The following is a 12,030-nucleotide window of genomic DNA, read 5'->3' on the forward strand; positions in this document are numbered from 1 at the left end:
TCCCTTCTCTGCCAAAGTAAAGAAAGGGCTGGCTCATATGGGGCATGAGGTTTGCAGTTTGGGCACTAGGTCTCTAAAAGGTTTGCCAATCTTTTCTTAGCCTTTTGGTTACTGTCAAGTGCAATAAAAGGTTCTCCATCACTGATACAATCTAATGCTTTAATTTTGAAGTGGAAAAACTCTAGTCCTAGAGAGGGTAAAACAACTTGCCCAATACCACAGAAGAAACCTTTGAAACTAAGGCTTTTGCCTCCAGAGTCACGACATTTAAAGAACAAAAAAAAATTTCCTAAAATAATGAAAACAGTTTTAAAATGTCAGGTATATTTTAGAAGAGCCAGAGACTGACAGATTCCTTTGTTTACTAGTTTTTCAATTTCTTCATTTCTAATTCAAGTTAATGATTTCAACTATCAAATGAATATTACAGAGAAGTCTCACCCAAAATGCCTTCACCCTTAAGGAAGTGTTTTGAAGTTTATCTACCAAAGTTTATTCAATATCTATGTAGATATTACAGCAAAATGCTATCTAAAGAAATAAAGAACAAATAAAATTTCTAGAGGACTATTCAGGATCATGGCTAAGCCATAGGCAAAAAAAATCCCTAAATTCATTTACATATTGCTTTTTATCTTTCTTTTGTCATCAGCCTTTAGCACAGTGCCTGGCACATAGTGGGTGCTATTAGCAATTAGTTTAATTGTAGTTTCAATAATTCTCGACTGATTTTTTTCTAAAGTCATATTTATGTCATAGAGAGAACACAAGTATGGATATTACAGTTGTATGTGATCCTAAATATAGATAAATAGATAAATAAAATGAAGAGAAACTACATGTTCAAAAAATTATTTAGATAAATAAAGATAAAAAATATAAAAGACAAAGGGCTACCCTCATAGACCAGAAGACAATGTTTGATGTACTGACTGATAAAAATGTTGTTCTAGTTTTCTGGAGAATTTAATCTTTATTTTACTGTGTTATTCCAAATAACCTACATCTCAAATCCTTATGAGATCTCTGTAGGAAGAGAAGCAAATGCCAGTAATATGAAGAGAAGTTACAAACATAGAGACAAAGGTTTAGCCAAAAACTTATTCCCACAGAAGTGCATCATGGTGTTCACTATTCCATATAAGAATATTTGTTATAATAATCTTTACCTAAATATAAATATGTGCATATGTATACATAGATCATAAAGATATAGATTATATAGGTATAAATACATACATAGCACTACACATTAAAGACCTGTAGTTTGTGGTGGCTCACAAATGTTAAGCCAGTTACCTGAGGCTTAGAGATGTTAAATAATACTAGCTAGCATTTAATGTATACATCACTTTATAAAAATCTTGATTCCTACAACTCAGAGGCAGGTGGTATTAATATTCCCATTTTAAAACTGAAGAAATTGAGAATGAGAGTGATTAAATGACTTGCCCTGAGTATTATAATTATTATGTTTCTGAAGCAAATCTGGAAGTGGTCTTCTAAAATATAGTTCCAAAACTCTATGAGTAAGCAGTTCATCTGTAATAGAATATGGTCAAATAAAAACTTATAACATGCTTCCCCCCCAATATATAGTGCCAGAAGCAATACACATACATACATTTCATTTCAGATTTGTTAAAGACCAACAATCCATCCTTTAGAATTATAACTTTAGGAAAGATATAAGATGCTTGAAACCAAAATACATTATCCTTTAAGCCCTCTTGTAATAGGAGAACAATAGCCATGTTACATCCCAATGCCTCCTCTATTACCCATAGTGAATAAATCCAATTCCAGAAACAAGGAATACAATAACTAACTGGATACAAGCCTCTTTAATCACTCAATTGAGTATCTTAAGTGGACTAATGGGGAATGACACAGGTTTCTAATATATTAGCTCCTCTTTTCCACTGAACAACATGGAAAGATACATTTTACATTTAACCATTATGGGCTGGCTGCTTTGGAGACAGTTTAGTAATGTTAAGTGATAAAGCTATTATGTAGATTTAGAGCTTAGAGAAAATAGTGGATAGATCTAACCAAATCTGAAAGCCAACAATAACCACTCATCTCATAGTAAGCATAATATTTCTCAGCTTCTCACTTACTCCCTGGTTGTCAGCAAGCTACTTAATGGGGTTTAACCCTTTTAGGCTGCTTGCTTCATATTCACAATTGGAGACTTTCAGTTGTAACTGGTGATTTTAGTATCTGAGACAATACAAATTTTATCCAGGGAAAATAATAATGTGCCATTGAGTGAGAAAAAAAAACTTATTTGGAAGAGGGTGAAAATCAAGATAAACAATTTGGCTACAGCTACTTAGTGTAAAGAAGTAGATCATCTAGTAGTTTTCTATTTATTTAATTCTCCTTATCAATTAAGTCCTGTACAGTATTTGTTTCTTCTACTGAAGGACTTAGTGTTTTCAGTGCCCCCAAAAGGTAATTTCATAGGATTCATTCCACTCTTAGATACAGGTCCAGCTATGTTGGTAGTAGTTTGAATCAGCAAAGACTCAATTTACCCAACCCAAGAAAATATTCATTAAATCAATTTCATTGCTATTTCCATTGCAGCACAGTTTACATACTTGTGCAATAGAAACAACTACCATTTTAAAAATCCATCATTTGATTAACCATCAGAAAGTTTGTATTCAGGAGGTTAAATTAATGAGCACCAGATAAAATTATCTTACTACTTTGGGATGATTTAGAACAAAAGAAAATTAGGTACAAAGCTGAGGATATCAAAAATAAGCTTTTCCTTCTGTCCCCTTTCTTCATTTCTACATATATAATGCACATATATGTATATATACATATAGGTACATGTACAGTAAAAACTTATTTTAAAATGTATGGAATGCAATTCCAGGGGAAACCAAGGAAACATGTATTTTGTACACCTGATGGTTAGTACCCTGAATTATAGGATATGTCTTTAAATAATAAAAATACAGTAATGTTAATGAATTGTTTAGTACATGCTGATTTCTAAACATAGTTTGTCCATTTGCTTGATTAGCCACCAAGGCATCAAATCATTTCAATAAGTCTATCTAAACATCTAAGAACAAAATGAATAAGTACTGAAAAATAAAAACAAAAACAAAACAGCAAAAATAAAAACCTCACCAGTCTCCAGAAATGCCTTTTTTCAATTCATACTTCAACTTCTGCAGAACACAAGTCCAACTGACATTCTGCTTTAGCTAACCATTTCAGTCCCATACAATTGCCCTCAACATTTATCAAGAAAATACATCAGAATTATTTTTTAAAGATCTCATTTCACACACCAGGTGTACTCTTAATTGGTATTCAGAACTTCTGAAAATACCATATTGCAGAAAAGTTTTCTTGAGATGAAAAAAATCTGGATAGTATAAAAATAAAATTTGTTCTAAGTAATCCAAATACTTGAATAAAGCCACCACATTTGTGTTCTCTTGATAAGTCATATGAAATTGTTGACTATTATTTATAGTTTTATAATATTAATATGAAGTTACATTCATCAGAGAAGTGGTATGACTTCAGAGTCAATACTGTATTTATCAAACAAAAAGGAAGACTCTAAACGAATGATATACCTACATTAAAATATACTTTAATTAGCTTACCTTCATAAAGGGCTTTAAAACCTTGAGCACTCACAGCAAAGTCTGTAGTGAACCAGAGAGTAAGTATAGATCCAGTACTCACTATAGATGATGGCAGTTGAAATCCAGATAATCTATAAAAAATGGCAATAATGGCAATTAGAAAATTATGTATTTATTAATGAAGTAATTTCTAATCTAGAATTCTAACATTCTTTCATTTGGTTTAAAGTCTTGTGGAATGAATAATTGAACGATAGACATTAGGTGTCATCAGATCTATTTTCCTCATATTATAGGTGTAAAAATTGAGACATAGGAAGGGGGCCTCAAATTCACATGGCTAATAGTGAAGATGTGCATTATAAGTGATTTTTGGATAGCTGAAGCTTCCTTCCTAAGTCAAAACTATATATATTTTTAACTTTCTTAGAAGGAAACATTCCTCAAAGTTATTATATGATTGAATGATTTCTCAAAAACAATAGACCATATAAATTTTGCTGAATGAATACTCAAGGTAATAATTCTGAAGACTATTTATTACTTCCACCACTGCCAGCACCATCATCATAATCATCATCATCATCATCATCATTATCATCACCCTTTAGGATTTTTCTTTAGTCTATTTTATTGTCAATATCCTGTCACTTTTCACTGTTATTCTGTCCAAATATAACATAATATCTCTTAATTTATGGATTCTTGACTTCTTTAATGAAATAAATCAGAGAAGCAAGACTATAAGAAGAATATGTTAAGTAAAAGTCAAGAGCCCAGAGTAAACCTGAAAAGTCTGATTTTACTGTACATTTCTTACAGCTGTTATGAGTTCTCTTCCTTCAAAGTTTGGGGTGATGTTACAGAGGGCATAGGTTATCAGATATCTCTCTTCCAGGAAAAATAAGATATTGTATTCTGCCTTCTGCAGGTATATTCTTTCCCAAGATAGGAGTCTTATCTCTAATCCACAGTAAACTTTAATAATCACAAGCAAGATTAGATCAATTTAACCTATGGATTCAGAGTGGGTACAGAATGTCAAGAGAATGTCCTGAATACAAAGAGATAATGTGAAAGAAACTAACTTTAACATTAATCCTCAGCAGGAACAATTCTGGCTCACTCTAATAATGAATGTAACCATATGTTTATTATAGTTTCTACAAATAGCAGAATGAATGTGTTAGAGCCATTCAGGGGTTCATTTTATGGAATCTAATGATGGATTAATAAGTAAAATTATGGAATTAAAATGTAAAAAGAGAAATGCTAGCATAATATCTAATATCAGATTAATTTATCCTCATGTAGAGACAATTGCTTTATTTTTCAATAAAAGCAATGGTATTTTATTACTTTGTTATCTTATTCAATATAATTCTAGACTTAGATGAAGAGATTTTACTGTCCAAACTGGACTATTATTACTAATTGCACATAGAAAAATAACATAAAATGTTGTTAAATATATAAATATCAAAGATGAAAAAGAATTGCTTTTTTTCTTTTTCCTCTCTACATCCTCCTCCCACTTCTCTTGCTCCTTTTTCTTTCTGTTTCTGTTTCCTTCTTCGATCTGTATTCTTTTTTCTAATTGTTAGTTATATTTTCTTCCAAAAGTACATATTGATTTTATAACAAACTTCATATAATACCTTGCATATCATATAGTGCTTTAGAGTTTATAAAATACATAACACAAATCATAATAGCTTAAAAGGTCTTTTTATTTCAGAGTCTTTTCAATTTAAGAATTTTCAAAGATCACACAAGTACAAAGATAGTGTATATTCAACATCCCATGTATAGGCCCACCACAGTACTTGATCCTTAATCTATGGACTTTTTTATTTTTCATTTGGATAACTATACTGTAATATAAATTACTCCTTTGGTAGCTGTATGCATTTTATTTTAAACTTTTAAAAACCCAATTTTCAGATGTTTACAGAGTTCACTAGTCTCTTAAAGAGCCCTTAATACAAAAAAAAGTTCAATAACTCCTAATGTAGTACATTATAGGATCATAATTTTCAAAATGAAGGGGCACTATTACAGTCCTCACTTGATTTAATACTTTTATTGTACATACAATCAACAGAGACTCTGAAACTTAAAAGATCTACCTAGGAATACAAAAATGCTATACACAATACCTTGAACATAATAATCATTTAAGGACAAGTGTCTCAGCCAGGAATGTAAGATGGTATACTTGATTCTATACCCCCAAAAAAGTTGTCATCCAAAGTTCATTTTGATTTTTCCGAAGTCATTTCACAAGGCAATGGACTACTGTGACTACAAATAAAACTTGCTCTTTGAGGACTTTTCTCATATCATTGGTAGCTCACTAATTTCATATCCTCTACATTCTATCTGTAGGTAAAATATATTCTTTTGTGAAATATGCTTCACCTTTATTATTTCCTGTAACATACCCCAGATGTTTTAAATACATTAAATATAGTAAATCTTTTTTGTAACAACTAAGAAATACTAATATGCAATTAAGAAACCTAGATTATCTGTAAATATTTTATTTATAATTGTGATTTTTCATGATACTTTAGAAAGCTTCCTAGCAATATCACTGGTCATATTAAAATTATCAGGATAATTAGGAGTTTTTATCAAATCTAGTCACACAACAGGTATTTCTTGAGTATCTGGAACACGCACATGACTGTTAGGCTACATTACACAAATTAAGACTGTAAGTACCATATGGATATGTTCTCTCCAAAAAAGCAAATCACTTATGAAGGTAGGATGGAAGCTGACAGCATCTGAATTTTATTCTTTTGTAATTCCACTGAGGCATACTGAGTTCCCATATGGTACTTTCTGCCAAAGAGAAGCCTCTGACTTCAAATTCTGGCACTTGATATAAAGGTATGAGGGGAATTCCATGTTATAACAAAAACTACAGTTATTCATATAATGTGTTTTGTTTTATTTTTTCCTGTTTTTCACATTGAGTGAATTGATATTTAGATGGGGATTTCATGTCTTACTTTCTTATACTTGCATTGGTCAAAATGCTATAATTCCTTCTTTTCTTTCTTTCTTTTTTCCTTTCTTCCTCCTTCCATCCCTTCCTTCCTCTCACCCTTCTCCCTTTCTTCACCTCTCCATTCTCCTTCCTTCCTTCCTTTAATTACTTCCTTCTTTCTTTCATTATTTCCTTCTTCCTTTCCTTCCTATAGGTAGGCAAAAGTAGTATGTTCATGTCCTTTCTCTGTCACATATAACACAATGCAAAGAATACTGAATTTGGAGTCACAGGACAAGTTCAAATCCCATTTTTATCACTTCCTGTTTGTGTGGCCTTTATCAAGCCTCTTTGGCAATCTTGGCCTCGGTTTTCTTTTCTTTTCTTTTTTTTTACTTGTTTGTTTGTTTTCTTTTTATTGTAAAAAGATACTAGATGACCTTTATACACTCTTTAACTGCATAAGGGACTGTGAGCAAGTAACACCATCTTTTGGTTCCAAATAACTTATAAGTTATAGAGATCAAGCCTATCTTCATTTGTATAGACAGATATTTCTTCAGATTCCCCTAAATTAATATCACAGAAGCAATCCCATCTCACTACCATCAACAATGGACTAGGAGAATGCTCTGGAAATAGTTTCATCTAGATTCACTGAAACATTGGTTAGATAGTATTCTTGTGAATACTGAAGATCCATAAACCAAATAATAATTTAGCTCTGTCAATTTGGACCAATTTAAATGATCTTTTCCAAAGATTAATTTAGCAACAGTCTGAGATATCTCTAGTAAAGTGCATAAATATTAAGAAATAATTTGAAAAATATATGTTTTAAATGGAATTTTTATAAAGTTTAAAGTTAATGCAAAATGTAGCTAAATTTTTGCAATACAGTAAATATAAAAATCACATTGTGTTAAACAGGTGGAGCAAATCTAGTCTTACAAAATTTAGTAGAGAACAATATTAAGTCCTACATGTATTAAAATTTCAACTTTACAAATTCAACTTATCATATGAAAATGAGGATTTTGAGAGAAAAGACTCAATAACCAGATGACCACTGAAGTCCCTTCTTGCAATAGATCTATTTATGCTATAATTCTATGAACATTAAAACATGACAGCCAAAATAACAATTTATTATGAATTGCATTAATTAAATCATAGATTCTAGGATATAGGAAGTGAGAGGTTCCTTTCTTTTACTGTATTGATTGTATCTGAATTATTTTCATCGTTTTAGGTCTGTATTATAGGAAGATCACTAATATACTTGATTGTATCTCAATAAGAAAGTAAAAAAATCCTCTTGATCCAAATGTTTAAGGGTCAGAATGAAGAATCATGTTTAGCTCAGAGGGAAAAAAGACTAAAGGATTACACGATAACCATAGATATTTATTATAAGCAATGTTGCGGTGAAGCCAACTCATAATGTTTCCTGAGAGCCATTTGTTAAGTTTTCTGAGTATCTTTGAACATCAGCTGATGCCACAAAATGGGTCCTGATTGTTTTCTTTATTGTCTAGATGTAAATAAGTTGGAAAATTTTAGTAATTTACATTAAACTTAAAAGTGTGTCCTGTGTACACTTTATTTTTCTGGAGATTTGGTTTTTAAATCTGGATTACACATCTTAGATTATGAGAATATCATTGGGGAGATGAGGAAGAAAAAAGAAAGGGAATAAGCCTTTATAATAACACTTATGTGCTAGGCAATGAGCTAAACACTTTAAATATATATAATTTCATTTGATTTTTCACCCCCCCTTTGAAGTGAGTGATATGATTACCTTCATTTTTTTTACAATTGAGGAAATTGAGAAACCTGGGTAAGTGACTTGTCCAGTGTCACACAACTTGAAAGTATATGAGGATTAATTTTAATTCAGCATTTATCTAATTACAGGTACAGTGCTCTGTTCAATTCAGCAAACAGCTGTCTATACAGAATAGATTCATAAAAATAAGGTATAAAGGCCAGGCTTCAGGTAGATGCTAGAATAGATGTTCTCTAAAACCCCTTTCAGCATGATGATGATATGGTTTCATACTTTCTTTTATTGTCTGCTGAATTAGCAACCTAGGGGTCCACAAATGTGTGTTCAATGAATGAATGAATGAGCCAGGAAAATAGTTAGGCAAGAAATAGGAACAAGGGTTGCAGTAAGAAATCAATTTTGTTGTCAATGAAAAACTATAGTTAATGTCACTCTGAACATGTCTCTGTCTCTGTCTTTTTCGAGTTGTACCCCTGATGTCCTGTAGAATCTCATTAGCTATATCTTTTTGCTGAAAAAAAAGCAATTCCCTTCTCACTTCTAGCTATCAGGGTAAATGACAGAGCACACCTGCCAGAGATGAATGATTGTTAGGTAACTGAGAAATGATTTGTGACATTCCTTCTATTTTCTATGTACATGTTCACTCTGCAGAAAACATGAGATTCTGAATTGAACAAGTTTATTTCTGCTTCCATCTCTCCTGAAATTGCTAGGATGAATTGCATTTGGAAACATCCAAAATATTTTATTGAGCTGTACCCACAAGATCCTCAAATCACTGTCAGGAACATAACAACCTTGAATTCTGTAAGTAGTGATGTTTAAAGAGAAGAAAACAAATAAAAACAATTCTTGAGAAATTCTAAGCAGAAAAAGAACACATATACAGATACAATTATGGTTTTCCAAAACAAATAGTAAAGAATATTACCAGTGAATATATTTAATCCTCAGTCCCCTGTATTTTTATTTCCATAACAACCAAATAGTTCTACATGATTAAAAACAAATAATCAAATGGATATTAAAATTTGATTTAGGTCAATGTGATTCACATTTGAAAATGTTTTTATCCAAATGAGAATCAGATGATTGTAAAATTTAGGGCTAAAAAGGACAATGGAGACCTAAGTACAATGCTCTTATTTAGAGACAAACAAAGTAAAGAGTGGAGAGATTATTTTGTACAAATCCACACTAATGGTAAATGGAAGTTCAAAGATTTGAACTCATGTTCATCATGATAGTTATATAGGCAAGGGGAAGATTCTTCTCACACTGAAAAACTAAAAAACAAACAAAACAATAGCAAATATAGAATTCCAAATGTTAATCAAAGATTTTTCTATTTCAAACACAGATTAATATCAAAGTGAAAGAGGAATTATAAATCTCCAGTTTGTGTGGTAATATATTCTAATTGACTACTAAATACATATGGAAATAGAAACTCATAATTTTATATAGTAAATATTTCACAGAAACAAAAATTTAGTGAAAAATCTGAAAAATTAGCAAAAAATAGGTTTATTAATCATGAAAACAGAATGACAAGTTTCATATTTAGTTAGTTTCATTTTGGGTATCAAAGAATTCTAGATAGAATCACTGTTAAAGTTTATGCTCCATACCAAACTCAGGCAATAATCCTAGTTTTCCAGTAATAAAATAATGATCAATATTTGGAGGACAAAAATGGATAACACTCTAAGTAGGAACACTCTAAATACCTTCTCTCTCTTACATATGGAGAACTAGAGACCCCAACTTTATAATGTATACCTCAAATAAATATGATTTATTTTTAAAATTTAGTGTAATGAGAATTTTTAAAGTTTATATTACAGTTTTCACAGTCAATAAAGAAACCTTTTAAGAAAAATTATGGTGAGTGTTTTTGATGGTCTCAATAAAATCCTTAAAATGAATTTTATATATTATTATGTTAATGAAATATTATAAGAAGTAATGAATCAAAAAGTAGTTATTATATAGATTATCTGATAAGAGTCCATACTAATCAGTGGTAACTTAAAAATAGAAATAAATAGAATCAGTCTGTCTTCAAGGAGTTTACATTCCAGCAGGGAAAAAATATGAGAAGGGGAATTAGTTATCCAAGTGCTTTGAAAAATGGATGGAATTGACAAGGATTGCCATCTAGTAACAATCTAGTTTCAATATTTGAATTTTAATTAATTAATTGAACCTAAGCAGTTTTCATTTTATGCACTGTATACATTTTATTATCCTGGTATATATCCTCAATAGCCATGTCTTAGTTTCTCACTTTTGATTATTACTATTAGTTTCTGTGACTTTCTTGACATATTACTTAAACATCAGGTTCTTAAAGAGGAATCACAATTGCTTACTTTGAAATGATCATTGTTTCATCAATGCACCAATTTCTTGATTTCAAGATAAAAGACAGCTGGATTAAGACCAATAAGAACTCAATGTGAAAGATAAATGTTCATTTGAGTGGACACCAAATTGTGAACACCAAATACTCATTTCCTAGATCGGTGTGATGTAAAAAAAAGTACATTTAGAAAATTGTATCATATTTTAGATTACAATTACAATTTTAGATTACAATTAGAAAATTGTATCCGGAATAATTAAAACATTACTTCATGTGTTGAATTAAAACATCACTATACTCATAAATGGTTAAGGCAAATCAAGATTAATTTGGTGGTACTTAGGTGATAACTTCTCTTCTCAGGCACCATCAGTGCCACTGATAGATACAAGTGAACCTTTGCTAGAAAGGAATTCCTACATTGGAATTGATAAATTCTTCTTATTTAGAAAGGAAGCATTTTAGTTAAATGTATCATTTAGAAAATAGTTAGAGATTATAGGTACTAACTACCTTTTACACAGAGCAAATATAATTATACTCTGCACAGAAACAATTAATGCAGAAAAATGTCCTAAGAGACCTCAGATCCTCAAGAGAAGAGATTTACAGAAAATTAATTTTGAAGATAGCATCACAAGCCATGATGATACTTGACAGAAGGTTACTTTGTATTTAATATTCACTTAATGGGTTGCTGAATTGGAGTTCTCTTGATATATTAAAAGAAAAACCCCTGCTTAATAGGTCTCTTCTTCTCTTGGTCTAAAAGTGTAATGATGACTCTCTGAGATTTGGAGAAATGAGTGCCATGACTTCCCTTACTAGGCCAACCAAGGTATGTTTGCCCTTTTAAGCCTATCTGAGATTGAGGCACACTTTTGTTAGTTTCCATGGGTGTAGGTGTTTCTGAGCACTCAAATGACAGCTGATATGTTCCCAAAGCCTCCAAAAAAGATGAGTTTCAATTACCAGAATAATTGTGGCAATAACAGAAGAAGTGACAGAAGCAGGGATAAAAGCAGACTGCCAGAGAAGCAGTCACTAATATATATATATATATGTATATATGTATATAATATATATATTATATATATAATATATATATATAATATATATATACCAGAAAGAAAAATACCTACTTCATGCTAAGAAAAAATGGTTTTCAGTGGAGTTGAAATACAAAATAGTAATTGAACTATCATAAATTTAATAGGAGGTTTGTGAATCTCAACTGATGTAA

At 30.9% G+C, this 12,030-nt stretch overlaps 1 protein-coding gene across 2 annotated transcripts in view; it reads right to left on the reverse strand.

Annotated features, from left to right (window-relative positions):
• CSMD1 (CUB and Sushi multiple domains 1) overlaps nucleotides 1-12,030 on the reverse strand; it is a 2,624,761-nt gene that overhangs the window by 1,928,098 nt on the left and 684,633 nt on the right. For both annotated transcript variants that reach the window (XM_056823354.1, XM_007476228.3), the window contains exon 3: nucleotides 3,645-3,757. In XM_056823354.1, coding sequence (XP_056679332.1) covers nucleotides 3,645-3,757 — 113 coding nt within the window. The remainder of the gene's footprint in view (nucleotides 1-3,644; nucleotides 3,758-12,030) is intronic.

The sequence above is a fragment of the Monodelphis domestica genome, chromosome 1, assembly GCF_027887165.1.
Source record: "Monodelphis domestica isolate mMonDom1 chromosome 1, mMonDom1.pri, whole genome shotgun sequence".
Classification (NCBI taxonomy): domain Eukaryota; kingdom Metazoa; phylum Chordata; class Mammalia; order Didelphimorphia; family Didelphidae; genus Monodelphis; species Monodelphis domestica.